The sequence below is a fragment of the Onychostoma macrolepis genome, chromosome 22 (assembly GCF_012432095.1).
Source record: "Onychostoma macrolepis isolate SWU-2019 chromosome 22, ASM1243209v1, whole genome shotgun sequence".
Taxonomy (NCBI): Eukaryota; Metazoa; Chordata; class Actinopteri; order Cypriniformes; family Cyprinidae; genus Onychostoma; species Onychostoma macrolepis.
Genome location: NC_081176.1, coordinates 19,284,955 through 19,304,550, shown reverse-complemented (window position 1 = coordinate 19,304,550; position 19,596 = coordinate 19,284,955). Strand labels below are relative to the sequence as shown.

Below are 19,596 nucleotides of genomic sequence, written 5' to 3'. Positions count from 1 at the left end.
ACTCGTAGATCAACGTCATTCAGCATCAAGCATGTAGTCCTACCCATAAATAACAAAGTCAGTTACTATATCCTATATCTGATCTCACTATAGACAAAACTATCTTTTCCACAAGAGGATCCTTATAAAAAGCACTGCGATGATACAGTGATGGTAAAACCATTATATATATTTATATTTATATTTTGGAAAAGTTAGGTCAGTTAAATCTGAAGATAATTTTAATTCAATATCCAAACCAAAAAAATACCCTAAAAATGACGACAAAAGCACCATTCTTAAGTTGTTGTTGCAAGGAATTTTATATTGTATATTTCATCATATTTTATAGAAATTATTTATATTAGGGCTGTCAGTCGATTTAAAATTTAAATCTAATTAATTGCATGATGTGTCAATTAATTAATCTAATTAATCGCAAATTACATTTGGCTGTGAAAATGCCCCCAAAAGATTATTTATACAAAAGAAGCTTTAGAAAGAAATATTCTACCTGATTCAACATAAAATTTATTACACACAAATGTTTTGGCTACAACGGCTAACATAAATGGAACATAAAAGAAGATAATCTGTGAGACATCTCAGTTGTTGTTGTTGTTGTTTTTATTCATTCATGTAACCAAAACAACTTTAGACCTATTCGGACGGGACTAGTTTTCTAAACTACGTTTGAGATTCGATTCTTATCACCTGACGTCTGCGTTTTTTTTTTTTGTTGTTTTTTTCTTCCATGTACCAATTCGGATAGGACTTATATCTCCTTGTTTATTACAGAGGTGGGAGGGTCTGTTTTGTACATCTGGGCGTTTCAGAGATCACTGAGACTGTCTTAACAGTTAACGTGATCTGGCTCTTGACTTTATTATTGTTGTTGTTTTTGCAAATATATCAAACATGCGTGTGGTAAGAGTATATACGGTAATTCACGTTGGCCAAAACACACAAGGAAACTCGTGAAAAAAAAAAATATCACAGACATTCGCATTTGGACGGGATTAGTTTTCTCGGATCGCTGAGTTTGCTGAAAAACAGTAGGTAATTTCCTCTGGAATTATTACAGAGGTTGTGTGAGGAAAAACACAGACATGGCAGATTCGGACGGGATTAAAATCACCAAGTATGTCTGTGAAACACAAATTTCTCTAATGACCCCCTGTAAAACTAGTCCTGTCTGAATGGGGCTTTTGTTAACAACAGTCTTCAAAATAGTTTTTTTTTTTTTTTTTTTTTTGTTCCACAAAAGAAAGTCATTCAGGTTTGAGTAAATGATGATATAATTTACATTTTTTTTGTGTGTGTGTGAACTGTCCCTTTAAAATTTTATTTTAAATGAAGAAATGCAATACACTGAAACTAAAACTGCCAGCAGGTGGCGGTAGGTGTCTTTAGGAGTCATTCATTCAATTTGTTCAAACGGCTGATTCATTCAGGAATTCAGTGAACTGCTCACTTTTGAATGGGTCTATGAATCATTGATTCACCCAATTCGTTCAAACACACGGATTCTTTCAGAAACTAAACACCGCTGTGCTGCTCGTAGATGCACAACAATTCTGCTGTGTGTTTAGGTAATATTTTTATTGGCAAAACTGAGCAAAAACGGACAATACGGTTTAAAATATACCACAATATTAACTTGTTTACTGAACTGTTGTATAAAATCACATTTGCACTCATGTTCTTCGTGACAAAAACAGCACTCGTGTGATATTGCTCTCACTGCTCGTGTGATATCCCTTATGTGATATAAATATGAGACAAACTCATACAGGAATTTTTTTTTTTGCCCCAATATCTTGAATTTTAGGGCATAACTGCATTTATGGAGTTGTTGCCCTCCATCATATTTGTCAACTGTAAGATGACATACAGATCTGGGGGCGGGACCAGTGCGTTAACTGCGTTAAAACAATTTAATCACATAAATTTTTTTTATAACTAATTAAGTTAACACATTAAACTGACAGCCCTGAATTTTTGCTGGCCGAAGTTTGAAAACTTCTATATTATGGTAGTAAATGATTACTATTATTATTAGTAGTAAGTTAATTGACTAACTTAGTTTTTGGACAACTATCAAGTATCATAGTAGACTACTTTTTACTCACTGAAAAATCTAGTTGGCTATACGTCTTTTAGTAATTTTGCAATATTTTAAATATTTGGTTTTGGTGGTTGACTCATGCCACAATTTCCACCACTTTTTTTTTTTTTTTTTTCTTTTCTTTTTTTTATTGAACACAAAAAGACTACTTTATCTGATTGGGGGGGGAAAGCCAGTTGTTCATGCTTCCCGTTACTGTACAAGTCAGGTAGGTTCAACAGAACAAAGAGAAACTCTACAAGTAACAGTTGTAGGTGTTTTTTGCTTCGAGTTACAGTTAGGAGCTGTGACAAGAGGAAGTGGCTTGTAGACGTGTCACAGCAGACAAGAAAGCACTGCAACACAGTGTGAACAAATGGCCTGCCTTGCATCATCTTGACTCTTTTAGGATTACTGCTGATATTTCTCAGCATGACAGACATTGACATGTCAGTTAAAGGGTTACTGGGTTCACAAATAAATATCCAGGTCGTATTGTGCCCTATAACCAGAAGAAAAATACTGAGAGACGATTAAATTTAACCTTTTAATTTTATTTGCTCTTTTTGTTTTTGTTTGTATAATTGTTTTTATTGAACAAAACTGAACAAATGAGCATAATTAACACTTATTTATATATTTTGATCTAACTGTTTTATTATTTTTTTTGCATGTACAGTCATGGCCAAAAATATCGGCACCCTTGGTAAATGATCAAAGAAGGCTGTGAAAATTAATCTGTATTGTTAATCCTTTTGAAGGATCCTCTTATTTTAAAAAATTAACAAATCTAACCTTTCATTGGATAATAAGAATTTAAAATGGGTGGGAAATATCATTATGAAATGTTTTTCTCTAATACACATTGGCCACAATTAACGGCACCCTTTTATTCAATACTTTTTAAAACCTCCATTTGCCAGTTTAACAGCTCTAAATGTTCTCCTGTAATGCCTGATGAGGTTAGAGACACCTGACAAGAGATCAGAGACCATTCCTTCATCCAGAATCACTCCAGACCCTTTAGATTCCCAGCTCCATGTTGGTGCTTCTTCTCTTCAGTTCACTTCACTCATTTTCTATAGGGTTCAGGTCAGAGGACTGGAATGGCCAGCAGAAGCTTGGTCTTGTGCTCAGTGACCCATTTTTGTTGTTTTTGAGGTTTGTGTTTGGACTGGTAGCCCTGCACTGGCTACCAGTCGCGGCTCACATCAAGTTCAAGACACTGATGCTTGCATATAGAACAACCACTGGCTCAGCACCCGTTTACTTGCACTCTCTATTAACAAACTACATCCCCTCCAGAAATCTGAGATCTGCTAGTGAGCGACGCCTCGTGGTACCATCACAGAGAGGCTCAAAATCACTCTCCAGAACATTCTCGTTCATCATTCCTGGCTGGTGGAATGATCTTCCCACCCCTATCCGGAATGCTGGATCCCTGTCAATCTTCAAGCAACAACTGAAAACTCATCTCTTTCGACGGCACTTGACTTCATCCTAAACTTAAAAAAAAAAAAAAAAAAAAAAAACCTCTTTACTCCTTCCTTTGGTAGTTTGTATTTATTTGAACAATGCCTGAGACTTGGTGTTGCAAGCACTTCGTCTGTCTGATTGCCTCTTCAAGATGAATCGCTTTATGTATTCCCCAATTGTAAGTCGCTTTGGATAAAAGCGTCTGCAAAATGACTAAATGTAAAATGTAAATGTGATTATTGTACAGTTGCAAGATCCAAACATGGCCCATTATAAGATTTCTACAGAGTCAGTCACTTATTGATTGATTTTATTTATTTATTTATTTATTTTTTTATCTGTTGGTATTTGATAGAATCCATGATGCCGTGTGTCTAAACAAGATGTCCAGGACCTCCAGCAGAAATATAGGCCCACAACATCAAAAATACAGCAGTATATTTCATTGTACACATGGGGTACTATTTATCCCTGTGTTCACCAAACCCATCTTGAGTGTTTGCTGCTAAAAAGCTCTTTTTTTTTTTTTAGTTTCATCTGAGCATAGAAGCCAGTCCCATTTGAAGTTCCAGTCGTGTCTGATAACTGAATATGCTGGAGTTTGTTTTTGGATGAGCGAGGAGAATTTTTTTTGAAACCCAATTTTTCTTGAAACCCTCCCGAACAACATGTGGTGATGTAGGTGCTGTTTGACCCCTTTTTTATTTTTTTTTATTTTTTTTTTTATAAAAGGTTTTCTGACCCCGAGACTCAACTTATTTTCTGCAGTTCTCCAGCTGTGATCCTTGGCAAGTCTTTAGCGACTCAAACTCTCCTTCTCACCGTGCATTAGGACGATATAGACATGTCCTCTTCCAGGCAGTTTCGTAACATTTTCTGTTGATTTAGAAATTCTTAATTTTTGCCCTGATGGTGGAAATGGGATTTTCACTGCTCTAGCTCTTTTCTTAAAGCCACTTCACTAATGTGTGAAGCTCAATTATCTTTTGCTGCACATCAGAAATATATTATTTGGTTTTTCTCATTGTGATGGATGATTAAGGGAATTTGGGCTTTGTTTTCCCTCCTATTTATATTTCTGTGAAACAGGAAGCCATGGCTGGATGATTTCATGTTCATAATCACCCTGGAGTTCTCAATTGTGAATATGAATGAGAATATACTTCAGAGATATTTTAATCATAAGAATTTCTAGGGGTACCAATAATTGTGTCCAACGTGTATTTGAGAAAAACATTTATTTCATAATGATATTTCCCCCCATTTTAAATTCTCATCCAATGAAAGGTTAGACTTTAATTTTTTAAATAAAAGATCAAAAGGATTAACAATGCAGATTAATTTTCACAGCCTCCTTTGATCATATTTACCAAGGGTGCCGATATTTTTGACCATGACCGTATGACCAAGGTATTTTTTTTCTTAATTTTATGTATTTTTAATTTATTAATTAATTAATGAATTAATTTCCTTGTGGCATTTATTTTCTTATGGGGTGAAATGTGAGCCAGATTTTTTTCTTTCTTTCTTTTGTGAAAAATTACCCAGATATTTAATTAGCCTATAGTTTTGCATATTTGATAACCCAGTGTGAAGAGTTATCTAGATGTTTATTTTCAGCTGATAAGAGTCTGATGTTTTTTGCAGACAAACAGGAGAACCGGCGTCCATTGGCCCATGAGTGTTTGGGGGAAGTTCTGCGCATCCTGCGGCAGGTCATCAGCATGTACCCTCTCCTCAACACAGTGGAGACGCTCACCGCTGCCGGCAAACTCATCTCACAGGTCAAAGGTTAGAGCAGCCATTTACATTCATTCTACAGCAGTAGTGCATTTCTGTTCTCATTAAGAAATTTACCAACGACATTTTTTTTTGTCTTTGACTTCAGGATACCACTATGAAGTGTGCAATGAAGCAGACAAGAAAGATTTTGAGAAGGCCATTGAGACCATCGCTGTTGCCTTTAGCAGCAAGTGAGTATGAATCTCTTTGCGCCTTTTGTTTCTTGTAATTACAGATTTTCTCACAATTGTCTTTTTTTAACTCTAAGGGCGTTCACACTTAGTTTGGTTCATTTGGTCCGGACCAAAAAGGAAAATGACACATTTGGTCCTGGTCCGCTTTGCATTCACACTGGCATTTTTGACAGCAAACCTAAAGGCATAGTGATACGTTCACAACCTGATTGGTTGGCTTTAATGAAGTATATTTTTTAACACCCCAAACAAAAGGAAAAGGTGCGTTTGACTTAAAGCGCTTTAAATTTAATATACCTAATGCTGTCTGCTGGACTAAGCACGCTTATTCGTTTTACCTGCAAACTCACAAAGAGCTCATAAAAGGCAGTTTACCTCCTCGTTTGCCCTCTGCTCATTTTGTTTTGGATACACCGCTTGTTCCCTTCGTGAAATCATATCGCATCTTGTCATTACATCCTGTTTTTGGTTCGTTTAGATGCATTTGGTTTGTGTTGCGTTCATATTTCATTTGAATCTCACCAGAGTTCGTTTGGAAGCGGACCGAGACCCATCTTTTTAGCAGTCTCGGTCCGCACCATGGTTCGGATGCCAGAGTTTACACTTACTCAAACCACACCAGAGTAATCGCACCAGAGCTCATTTTAATCGAACCAAACATGACAAGTGTGAACACATCCTAAGATGCAAACAGGCTTACATTTTGCAGTATGCATACTGTGCACTCCTTTGCTGTATGAATAGATTACCTGGATTGAATAGTATCCTTACCAAAATACCAGAGAGCTTTATTGTATAATGTATACTGAATACTGTATCCCACAATGCAGTGTGCTCTACTTCATTTTCAGTTTCAGATGTGATAAATGAATGTAAATAGAAAGTAATAAATTAATTTCACCCCAATTTTATTATTTTTATTTTTAGCATTTACTCTTTGAAATATTTTTGATCAACCTACCAATGGTGTGAAAAGTGTGTATGTATGTGTGTATATATACATACAGTGAGGAAAATAAGTATTTGAACACCCTGCTATTTTGCAAGTTCTCCCACTTAGAAATCATGGAGGGGTCTGAAATTGTCATTGTAGGTGCATGTCCACTGTGAGAGACATAATTTCTAATTATGCGATTGATTGTACATCGCAATTTCAAAATAAAAGTTTCTGACTTCGCATGTGGCCAAACATTAAAATGAAATGGATTTAAACGTCGTTGAATCACATGAAACATCACGCCCTCTGCAGGTATTTTTTATAACTGACATATTACATGTATTTTCAACAGGTTTCAACAGTGAAACCATGTAAGTACTAGGGCTGGGACAATAAATCATTCCACTGGAATCGATTCTGAGTTTAGATTTTAACAGCAGATGGCACTGCATGCCTTAGAAACAGCCGTACTCTGCTTGTTTCCAAATCCTTACACACACTTGAACCTAAAATAATCATTCATAAAATTCAAAAATGTTGAAGCAATTTACAAGGGTGTTCACAGTCGGCTGTGTTTACATTAATCTTGCATCATAAAAGCATTCTGAGCTGAGGTGAAATTACATGATTCGGCCAAACGCACAAGCGTTTTTACCGGTAACATACCATTCACTTGTTTCAAAATACATACTCTTTAATGTCAATCATCCACCCAATTCAAGTTTCGACCCATATATTCAAACTTTTATTCTATATATTCTGACTTTCATTTCATATGTTCAAATTTAATTCAATATATTCAAACTTTTATTCTATATATTCAGACTTTCATTCCATATACTCAAATTTTCCTGAATGGCATGCCATAGTGTGTGTGTGTATATAAATATATATATACACATACATGCATACAGTGAGGAAAATAAGTATTTGAACACCCTGCTATTTTGCAAGTTCTCCCACTTAGAAATCATGGAGGGGTCTGAAATTGTCATCGAGGTGCATGTCCACTGTGAGAGACATAATCTAAAAAAAAATCCAGAAATCACAATGTATGATTTTTTTAACTATTTATTTGTATGATACAGCTGCAAATAAGTATTTGAACACCTGTCTATCAGCTAGAATTCTGACCCTCAAAGACCTGTTAGTCTGCCTTTAAAATGTCCACCTCCACTCCATTTATTATCCTAAATTAGATGCACCTGTTTGAGGTCGTTAGCTGCATAAAGACACCTGTCCACCCCATACAATCAGTAAGAATCCAACTACTAACATGGCCAAGACCAAAGAGCTGTCCAAAGACACTAGAGACAAAATTGTACACCTCCACAAGGCTGGAAAGGGCTACGGGGAAATTGCCAAGCAGCTTGGTGAAAAAAGGTCCACTGTTGGAGCAATCATTAGAAAATGGAAGAAGCTAAACATGACTGTCAGTCTGACTGGGAAGTCATGGCTCTGGCTCCAAACCCTAGTGGAATAGGATGTAGAAGCTTTTGGAATAGGATGAGTGAGAGAGGACGCTGGCGTTGTCTGTTCGCCGCTTTTCTACTCGAGTTTCAACTGTAGTGTAAATGACTGTAATCAGTAATCTGTCTGAATAATAACTGGATCGTACGGATTTTACCGACTTTGAAGACTTTTTACCGGCAAGTGTTTACGGCTAGCTGTGTAGCTAACCAGCAACGGCTTCTTCTAGCTCTGCCTGCATCATCAGCGCTCACAGTTCCTCGTGGTGCTCACCGCGATCTACATCTCCGTCACGGATGATTTCTTGGTGCCGAGTTCTCCTCTTGCTCTGCATATTGCCTCTGTGGCTTGCGGCTAACAACAGACGTGGAGCCAGTTTGACTGACATAATGATCTACTCGGCCACTCAACTGAGGGAGCATAATAACTATGACACTCCATTGTGTATATCAGTCATTAAAGAACTTTGACTCCTACGTCGGCCCCGTTATATCCACAGAAGCTTTCGGCGAAAGTTTGTTTACTCCCGGTTTGATGACACCATCCCTTCCATCTGGGCAGCTGTGCGCCCTGTCGCATCTCATCCACGTCATCAGAGTGCTGACACTCTGTGGACTAATAGCAATGGAGATATTGCAACAGCGCCACACATGGAGATAGACAGAAAACGCGGAGTGGATCTTAGCCTACTTAGGCCAGTAAAAAGACTCAACGCTTTGTCTAACATTAAAATTGAGCTGTTTATCTCTCACAAACAAATCCTGTTTTATACATGATCACATTCAGGACAAAGTTTGGACATAATGTTCCTCACAGAAACCTGGCATCAACCAGATGTTTTTTCTGTTTTAAATGAGACCTGTCCTCCTGGCTATTGTTATCTTCAAAAAGCCCGTAGCACTGGCCGTGGTGGTGGCTTGGCTGTTATCTACCGCAGTGAGTTGGATTTGTCCCCTCTGACCCTCCCTGAGCTGTCTTCTTTTGAATGTCTGGCATTTAATTTTAATTGCAAGTTTTCTCCCTCAATGACAATATTACTAATTTACCGGCCACCCAAGTCAAATTCATGTTTCATTTCAGAGTTGTACAATTTACTTTCAAATTTTTGTGCATCCTTATCTAATATAATAATACTTGGCGATTTTAACATTCATGTTAATAATCCCTCTTGCCATTTTGCTACAGAATTCTTGCAGTTACTGGACTGCTTAAATCTTAGACAATATGTTGATGTTCCCACACACACCAAGGGGAACATTCTTGATTTGGTCATTACTGAGTCTGCTCCTCTAAGTGCACCATTTGTGTATGATCTGGGTGTATCTGATCATAAGGTCATCTCTATGGAGCTGCCTTTGTTGACCTCCTGTATCAAGCACAAACGTGAAATACGTTTCAGAAACCTGAAGAACATAAACACAGAAGCCCTGACCGTAAGCTTTCAACATCTCCATTATGCAGATTTCTCATCAGCCACTGAATCTGTGGAATTTTACAATAGGACATTGAGCAGTATTTTGGATTTCCATGCACCCATCAAAGTCAGAACAGTTATGTTTTCCCGTTCAGCTCCTTGGTTCACAAGTGATCTGCGGAAAATGAAGGCGGCTGGTCGTGCCCTTGAGCGGCAGTATAAAGCCTCTGGACTTACTGTTTACAAACTGGCTTATCGGGACCAACAAAAAGCTTATTCAAAGGCCATCAAAGAAGCACGGTCACAGTACTATTCAAATATTATTCAAAATAGTCCTGGGAATTCCAAACGGTTGTTCTCCACTATAAATCATCTGCTTAAACCTCAAGTTGCTCCGCTCACAGGAGCCACGGAAGAACAATGTAATAGTTTTATGACCTTTTTTAGAACCAAAATTGACAAAATTCGCTCTTGCTTTTCTGTTCCCTCCTCCTCGTATGTCCCAACTGCTGATCTACAGTCTGGGATTTCGAGGCTGCTTTGCTGTTTTCCGGAAGTCACTCAACTTGAGGTTGAGGACACTATCAGGGGGATGGGATGCTCCTCCTGTGCTCTCGACCCCTTTCCTACAGCTTTGGTGAAAGCAAATATTTCTGCCATCAGTCCCCTTATCACCATGATAATAAACCAATCCCTTCAATCTGGTCATGTACCATCTGCCTTAAAAACGGCAATAATCAGACCACTACTCAAGAAACCTACCCTTGATCCACAAACCTTTGCTAATTATAGGCCCATATCCAACCTGCCATTTCTTTCTAAGGTTTTGGAGAAAGTTGTTGCCAGGCACCTTCGCTACCATCTTAAATACAATAACATTTTTGAAAAGTTTCAGTCTGGTTTCCGTTCCGCCCATAGTACGGAAACAGCCTTAGTGAGAGTTACAAACGACTTGTTGATGACTGCCGATGCTGGCTCACCATCCCTCCTTATCCTCCTGGACCTTTCTGCAGCGTTTGACACCATTGATCACGGTATACTTCTCACCCGGCTACACCCTGTTCATGGTAGCATTTTTCTGCACATGGGACAGGGCGACTGCACTGTATTAAGGAGAGGATGACTGGGGCCATGTATTGCGAGATTTTGGGGAACAACCTCCTTCCCTCAGTTAGAGCATTGAAGATGGGTCGAGGCTGGGTCTTCCAACATGACAATGACCCGAAGCACACAGCCAGGATAACCAAGGAGTGGCTCTGTAAGAAGCATATCAAGGTTCTGGCGTGGCCTAGCCAGTCTCCAGACCTAAACCCAATAGAGAATCTTTGGAGGGAGCTCAAACTCCGTGTTTCTCAGCGACAGGCCAGAAACCTGACTGATCTAGAGAAGATCTGTGTGGAGGAGTGGGCCAAAATCCCTCCTGCAGTGTGTGCAAACCTGGTGAAAAACTACAGGAAACGTTTGACCTCTGTAATTGCAAACAAAGGCTACTGTACCAAATATTAACATTGATTTTCTCAGGTGTTCAAATACTTATTTGCAGCTGTATCATACAAATAAATAGTTAAAAAATCATACATTGTGATTTCTGGATTTTTTGTGTCTCTCACAGTGGACATGCACCTACGATAACAATTTCAGACCCCTCCATGATTTCTAAGTGGGAGAACTTGCAAAATAGCAGGGTGTTCAAATACTTATTTTCCTCACTGTGTATGTATATATATATATATATATATGTGTGTGTGTGTGTGTGTGTGTGTTTTATTTATTCTGGGAAATGGCACATTCTTTTGTGATATATAAAATTTAAATAAATGGAAAAATTTCCCCTTGAATGAATGGAATTATTTATTGATTTTTTTTTATTTAATTTTTTTTATTGATTGATTGTTTATTATATCATTCAATTAGTTCAAGGGGGAAGTAGAACTTTGTTCCTTTTTTTTTTAAATGTTTTAGTTTATTGTTTATCGATTTGTTTAATTTTATTTTTACCTGTCTAAATGAAGCATACACAGGACTGCAGTGCCATACAGCGTAGGGCTGCACGATTTGGAGAAAAATTCGAATTGCGATTTTTCTGATCATTTGCGATGTTATTACTATTTCATAAAAAAGCTACAGGTTTGTTGTGGTGGTTTTAACAGCACCAAAGAAAGACCAAGCATAATCACAAACTATGCTACACTGTGCTACTGTTTATTTAAAACCTCTTAAACATTGTGTCTATTTTTTTTTTATAAAGTTGTCAGTATGCAAACATCTGTCATGACATTAAGAACTACAGTATCTTAAAGTTAAATTAACAATCATATATAAAATCTTAAACTTTTAAGAACCCAAACACACTGTACTTTCGGCAGGTTTTACGCCCGTTTCACACATGCTCCGTTTGCAGTGCGTATTTTTTCCACACCCATGTTAATTAAAGCATTCTCACTGCATGCGGTTGCGTTCCGGCAGTGCTTTCCTGGAGCGGTGCGTCTGCAGCACGCGCTGAATTAAAGTGACAGCGCTTTGTTCGTGATAAAAATGAACATGGATTGACATGGAAATGTAGTAATTTCCCAATAAATCGATATAATTAAAGTCTACTATGTTTCACAGGCTTTTTGGCTTGTTTTAAAACAAATAAAAGTGCACTTTTAGATAAACAAGGCAACATATGCACTTGTGTCTTGTCGAGGTAGAAAAACAAAGTTCTTTAAGACCCGCGGGACTGTTTGTAATAAAGATTTAAATGTAAAAGGCACGAGAGCCGACTGTTTCTGTCAGTGGTAAGTTTTAATTTAAAATATAGGCTATATACTGTGTTTAAATGTTTCCACTTACTTGTGCAACTTAATATACAAATCTAGAAGCCAAATTCATTGAATACGTTGTTTATATTAATTGAGTTTAAACCTGAATATGTCTATGAAAGATTGTGTAACTGTACTGTGATTTAAAAGAGGATCACAATGCTGAAAAAAACACTTTCAGTATAGGCTAACAACGTTTGGATTTGAAATCAAAATAATGGATAAATGTTGTGGACTGCAAACACGTCCCGTGCAAAACAATGAGTCCGTGCTGCTTCTGCACCGCATACCCACTGCAAACAGAGCATGTGTGAAACGGGCGTTACAAAGTACTTGCCTTTTGAAGTACATCAGAACATCGAAATCCAAAATCATTCCAAACATATGCTGTGCTTTTTACTGTCTGCAGGACTTTGCTCTTCTGCAGACACACTTTGTTGGGAAGTTGAACCACTGCTCGTGCTCCTCTTCAGTCAGCACGTTCAGTTTCGGTTTACAAACGATTAATCGTGCAGGCCTAATATTACAGCGTACTTTTTGTACATTATGAAATGATCTTTCTCAAAATGCTTTGTTAGATCATTGACATTAATCCTAGCTCTACAGAAATAACAGGAAGTTGATCTGTGGCTTCTGCTCTCTTATGCTAACAGCTCCAACCCCTCAAGGATCTGTTTTTGAGTTCGAGCTGATCATTATCATCTCTAATCTAGTACTGCTGTTGTTGTCACTTCAAATTTTCATAATCCTATCAATAAATTTTTGAATGGCAGAACTTGTTCATGTCTTACATTTTAATTTCCTGTGACCAAAACATTAAATCATGAAGCAGTGCAATGTGACCGTGTTTCTGTGGCAAGAACTGAGCAAAGAGGAAGTTGAGAGCTGGCATCAGTTGGAGTTTCTCAGTTGTTTTTGTTTGTGTTTTGTCAGTGTGTCTGAGCTGTTGATGGGAGAGGTGGACAGCAGCACGCTGTTGTCTGTGTTGCCGTCTGAGAAGAGCAGGGTGAGTGTGTCAGTCAATGTACAGAGCGGATGTTGGCAGCAGGTTTTGACTTCCTGTAAGTGGCGTTCTGTGATTAGAGTCACTGCTCTGTGACACAGTCGTGTTCGACTGAAATGAGACTCATATGAACACACATAACTGTGTATGATGTATATGTGACACGATGTGATATAAATATTGGTGTGTTTATTCTCTTTGAATGTTCAGTCTATGGAGAACCTCTCGGGTCATGAGTCTTCACACACACGGAGTGATTCATCTGAGCTGGGTACATCATTTTGACAAATTCAGAAAAGCAAAATAATTTCTTCAAAGTTCTTCAAAATAATTTTATATAATTCGTCGCCTTGGAATTATAAGGTTCTGTCTGACACAAAATGGAGTTATTCACATTCTTATTCTATGACAATTTACATTATGTGATGTTTCTTTTGTAAGCTGTGTACATTTTGGGCCTTTTTGGGGGTTTTTTAGAAAACAAAAAGGGTTCTGTCTATGGAATGCAAAAACTTTGAACCTCAAAATTGCTCAATGCACATAGAACCTTATAATTCCAAGGCTATATTATTATTATTATTATTATTATTATTATTATTATTATTATTATTTTTTTTTAAATTAAATTATTTATTGAGCTGATTATAATTGTGATGTTATTCTAATAAAAGGTCTTGTGCATAACACTTAAAATTTAATTTAAGCGAACTGTGTTGTTCAGAACATTTAAAAATTATTTTAAGAGAAATAATAATCTCATTCAATTGATCATTCATTTCATCTTTACAAAATCTCCAGCAGGACACATTTAAATTATGAATAATACTATTAAAATAAGTAGTAGTAGTAATAATAATAATAATAATAATAGTAATAATAATAATAATAATAATAATAATAATAATAATAATAATAATAATAATTATAATAATAATAATAATAATTATTACTACTACAGTAGACAACATTTGAAGTGGATCAAAAGTTCATCAAAGTTATCCTAAGAAGAGCGCATTTTGGTTTTGTTTTGGGACAACTTTGACTAAAGGTTTTGATCCACTTCAAATGTTGACTAGTTTATTATAATTATAATAATAATATTAACAACAGTAGTAGTATTTTGATAACAATAATATATTAGTTATTCATAACTTTAAATGTATGTTTTGCAGGAGATTTTGTAAAGGTCTCGAATGAATTAATGAACTTTTATGAAATCTCCTGCAGAACATATTTAAAATTATAAATATTAAAATATACTTTTATTATTATTATTATTATTATTATTATTATTATTATTATTGTTAAGATAGCTTGTTTAAATAAGCAAACTTAGTGTCCTGCAGAACATTTAAAATAGTTTTTTAAAGAATAATGAATTTATTAGTAGTAGTAGTAGTGTAGTAACAAAATTATTCATAATTTTAAATATGTTCTGCAGGATATTATGTAAAGATCTCTTATACATACATGGAAAAATTAATATTGTTGGTTTTATTATTATGAAAATAATGTAGGTCTCCCTCAGAACAAACAAATTATTTTTATGGTTAGTATTACAAATGTACCTTCCCAGCCCACCCCCACCCCCCGATGAAACTTTAACATAATTGTATTCCTATGCATGCTGGCAGCGATGAGCGCTGAAGAGGTGGACATTATCCTGCAGCGCAGTGAAGGAGGAGTGGACTCGGCTCTGACGTACGCTAAAACCATCTCCAAATACATGAAGGATCTGATCGGCTACGTTGAGAAGAAGCTTGCGCTAGGTAGGATCACGTGTGGCTTTAGTGATGCAATGGCTTGATTTTAAATTTAGTTTTGAAATGTTCTATGAGAGATTGAAATATTGTGTAGTTTTAGGTAAAACTTATAGTTCTGATTCTAAATTCTCGTTTATTTTTTTTAGTTAATATTTGATGTCTTAAACTGTAATTGTTTGTACAGAGCTGGAGTTCTCCAAGGGCTTACAAAGGATCTATCAGTCTTGTAAACAGACCATCACACAGGTGAGAACTAACCTCACTCAGGTTCTCTACAGTCTTCAGGATTGGTTTGTTTTCTTCCTCATGCGTCTGTTTTTGTGTCCATCAGCCACACATGCCCTTCTTCTCAATCTACTCTCTGGCTCTGGAGCAGGACCTGGAGCAGAGCTCTGGGATGCATCAGGCGGCCTCCACCCTGCAGAACCAGACCTTTATCATGGTACAACACCAACATGTCCTCCTTTTGCCCTTTTTATTATGATGAACCATAAGAAGGAAAATTATAAAAATTGGCACACTTGTAGTGATGGTCATGAATAGTAAACTGACCAATTTTGGGGCCCCTAGGACCAACTCTATAGCGCCACCAACACCAGGAGTTCAAAAATTCACTTTTCAAATGGTTATAACCCTTTTATTTATTTATTTATTTATTTATTTTTTTTTAGAAAAATGAAACTTAGTACACCTGATTACACTCTTCATGCTGATTCTATTCAATAGGTTACATTAAGACTTTGCCCATTATAGTAGTTACCATTTTGAAAAGGACAGTAATCCTTTTATTCGCTACTCCTCCTACAAAATTAGTCCAATTCTTCCGAAAATTGGCTCAGATGCTCTTTTGACTAAGCCACACAGAAATGACTGAACATAATTTTGATATTCATCTTTGTTCAAAAGTTATGATGTCGTGTACTTAATGATGTTGACCCAATATTGGTTCAGAGGCTGTATTTTTGATCAATCAAAACAAAACTTTTTGCTTCAACACTGTTCTGAGGCTACATGCTAAAGTTGGAAACAGCGCCACCTACAGGTCTTGAGATATGATAGACATTTTTGCTTTTAACTGTTGAACAATTTGTCAGAAAATCATATCTTGGCGTCTATGGATTGCTTGTGTCATGCTGAATCCAGGAATACTGATTGTGCCAGGATTGGATGAACCATCGTGCTGCCATTTTTGAATTTTTGCAATATCTTTTAAATGATTTGACACATTGGCACAAAATTCAGTAGGTATCACCATTGGCATGTCCTGAAGGTACCTGAAAAGATTGAACACAGCGCCACCTAGTATTCCAGAGATATAAGGGTTTTTTGCAAAAATGTTTATAACTTCTGAATAAACAGTTCAAAATTTGTTTGTAATCTTTGTTCCTTGGATTATGCAGATTCTGACTTCTGGGTGCCCAATCCTGCTCCTGGCGATCGACTGTCCTGCAAAGTTCAGCTCCAACTCTAATCAAACACACCTGCCTTTAATTTTCAAGCGATCCTGAAGACCTTAATTAGTTGCTTCAGGTGTGTTTGATTAGAGTTGGAGCTGAACTTTGCAGGACAGTCGATCGCCAGGAGCAGGATTGGGCACCCCTGCTCTACACCATATTGAATCAAATGAAAATGTTTTTTTTCGCTGCTACTACCACTACTACATATGATCTTTGGACCAAGCCGCACAGAGATTTAAAAAAAAATATATATAAATAACAGTTCACCGTGCCCGTGTTGACTTATGCTAGTTAGCTTAACGTGCTAATTAGCATGCTAAGCAGCTGCCATTCTTTCTAACATGACTCTTCAGCTATCAGGTTAACCATAAGCTACATTAGCAATAATTTAGCTTAGTGTGCTAGTCTGGTCAACATGTTTATTAGTAGTAGTTACTGTTAAATGTACTATTGTACTGTATGTATTTATTTTATTTATTATTATTATTATTACTGGAGCATGAAATATTTTGCTGTGAAAAATCATGTGCTTTATACTCATCCACAGCCTCTGCTGCTCCGCAAACAAGAGCACGAGAAGAAGCGCAAGGAGATCAAGGAACAGTGGCTAAAGGCCAAGAGAAAACTGGTAACCTTTACATTTATCCATCTACCAGAACACTTTAAATCTCCAGCCAGGAAGTGTCTTCTCACACTGAACCGTACGAGACGTTAGCAGCGCAAGTCTGTAACGGATGTTGTGTGTTTGAACCCAGATGGAGTGTGAGGTCAACCTTCGTAGGGCCAAGCAGGTCTACATGGCCCGCTGCGAGGAGTACGACAAGGCCAGGACGGCAGCGAACAGGGCCGAGGAGGAGGGCGGCAGTTCTACCACCAAAACCGTAGACAAGAAGAAACGGCTGGAGGAAGAGGCCCGCAACAAGGTCAGACTTGACATCTCTCATATGCCACTGTAGGAAGAGTTTTGCTGGAACAGATGTTCAGTGGTTTAGCAGGTTGTGTTCATGTGTTCGTCTCAGGCTGAGGAGGCTGAGGCCACGTACCGGACGTGTATCGCAGATGCCATCACACAACACCAGGAGCTGGAGCACATGAAGGTCACCGTCCTGCGGCAGATACAGGAGGTCATCAAACAGACTGATCAGACCGTCCGCTCGGTAAACACTTTACACCCACTAGATGAATATAAACTGATTTTATTAATTTGTTAGTCATTTACGTCTCCATTTTATATATAAAAAAAAAAACTAAAAAAAAAACCCTATTGTGATGTTGCTCCTCAGTTTCTTTTGTGAATTATTTTTTTCTTTTTTTTTTCTCAGAAGGTATTTCGCAAGACTTTCTTAGACTGTGACCCAATAATCAATTAAAGTGCATATTAGAAAATACAACATAGACAGATTTTACAATACAGCAATGGATGGATATTTGTAATATAAAATATAAAATTAATATTTTTGAGATTTTTACACTTTTTTTTTTTTTTTTTTTTTTTTTTTATAAATACAGAAAATGTATTTAAGGATATTTTTATATAAAGGACATGTTTTAGGGGTATTTTAAGATACAGCAAATATGTTATGGAAATACTGTAAAATACAGCAAATATATTTTTAAGAATTTAAAATGTAGCTTCTGTACCTTTACATTTTGAAACTACTTTAATATAGTATGTCACTTTTTTTTTTATTTTTAACATGGACAGCAAATATATTCAAGGACATTTTTGAAAGCATTGAATTGACAAAATATTGTAAAATACAGCAAATTCTATATTTTAAAATACTGTTAAATATCTCTTCAATATAGAAAATGTCAAGAACATTTTAAAATACAGTTTAAATGGCTGGTAATATTTAGGGCTAGTCAGTTTTTCCTAGGCATAAAGTTAATATTAAACTCTGGTCAAGATGTTATGAATGAGACTTTAAGGTTGTGTTTTTCAGTAGTATTGTGTGTGTATACATGGTCAATGACCCAGTCATGCATTACTCGGATTAACAGGATCAAATACATACTGAAAAACAGCAAGAAAACTTCAAATCCAAATCCAGCTTGAGCGGTTTTAACCATGTGAAACTCTTTCCAGGCCACCATCTCCTACTACCAGATCATGCACATGCAGACCGTAGCGCTGCCAGTGCACTATCAGACGCTGTGTGAGAGCAGTAAACTGTACGACCCGGGACAGCAGTACGCCACGCATGTCAAAGACCTTCAGATGAGCGAAGAGCCCGAGACGCATTACGAGTTTGAGGCCTACTCTGCCTCCTCCAGCCAGTAACCAACACTCCTCTTGCTTTTAAACATGGAATATCATGGAAGTGGATGTGAATATTACAGTGAGGTCTTGTTTTGAATTCAGGTCGTCAGTCAGATCTCGTGCTGACAGCTCTAACACTGATGCTCACAGCAACGCTGAAGCGCCGCCCACCGCTGGAGAAACCGGAGATACGAGCGCTTCCCACAAAGATGAGCAGAAGAGAGGTATGTGCAATGATTTGTTTGATTAACCTGCATTATTAATTGTAACTAATTGAATGGCAATTTAGTTTAATACAATTAAATGTTAATATAATGTAATGCTAGAAAATTATCAATATATAAAAATTTTATATTGCATTTTATTATATTAGTTAAATTATGGACATCTAACAAATATTATCTTAAAGCTTTCCCCACATGTTTTAATTTAAGAAATTGGTTACATTTTATAAATTTAAAATGAATTTAAAATTCAATTACATTAATTGTAACTAATAATGATAATTTAATAATGTAATTACATTTTAATATAATAGAATGCTATAAAATGAGATTTATATATATATATATATATATATATATATATATATATATATATATATATATATATATATATATATATATATATATATATATATATATATATATATATATATATATATATATATATATATATATTTATATATATATATATATATATTTATATATATATATATATATTTATATAAAATGGTTATATAAAATTTATATAAAATGGTTATATATATAAAATTTATATAAAATGGTTATATATATAAAATTTATATAAAATGGTTATATATATATATATATATATATATATATATATATATATATATATATATATATATATATATATAACCATTTTATATAAATTTTATGACAGTTAAATTATATTGCTAGTAAAACTAAATGTTTCCCAATTAA

At 36.1% G+C, this 19,596-nt stretch overlaps 1 protein-coding gene across 3 annotated transcripts in view; it reads left to right on the top strand.

Moving 5' to 3' along the window:
* arhgap45b (Rho GTPase activating protein 45b) overlaps nucleotides 1-19,596 on the top strand; it is a 28,646-nt gene that overhangs the window by 3,411 nt on the left and 5,639 nt on the right. For all 3 annotated transcript variants that reach the window (XM_058760729.1, XM_058760730.1, XM_058760731.1), the window contains exons 3-14: nucleotides 5,210-5,353; nucleotides 5,451-5,535; nucleotides 13,097-13,169; nucleotides 13,377-13,437; nucleotides 14,801-14,935; nucleotides 15,114-15,175; nucleotides 15,261-15,371; nucleotides 16,934-17,014; nucleotides 17,142-17,309; nucleotides 17,406-17,543; nucleotides 18,476-18,666; nucleotides 18,752-18,873. In XM_058760729.1, the coding sequence (XP_058616712.1) occupies nucleotides 5,210-5,353; nucleotides 5,451-5,535; nucleotides 13,097-13,169; nucleotides 13,377-13,437; nucleotides 14,801-14,935; nucleotides 15,114-15,175; nucleotides 15,261-15,371; nucleotides 16,934-17,014; nucleotides 17,142-17,309; nucleotides 17,406-17,543; nucleotides 18,476-18,666; nucleotides 18,752-18,873 (1,371 nt within the window). The remainder of the gene's footprint in view (nucleotides 1-5,209; nucleotides 5,354-5,450; nucleotides 5,536-13,096; nucleotides 13,170-13,376; nucleotides 13,438-14,800; nucleotides 14,936-15,113; nucleotides 15,176-15,260; nucleotides 15,372-16,933; nucleotides 17,015-17,141; nucleotides 17,310-17,405; nucleotides 17,544-18,475; nucleotides 18,667-18,751; nucleotides 18,874-19,596) is intronic.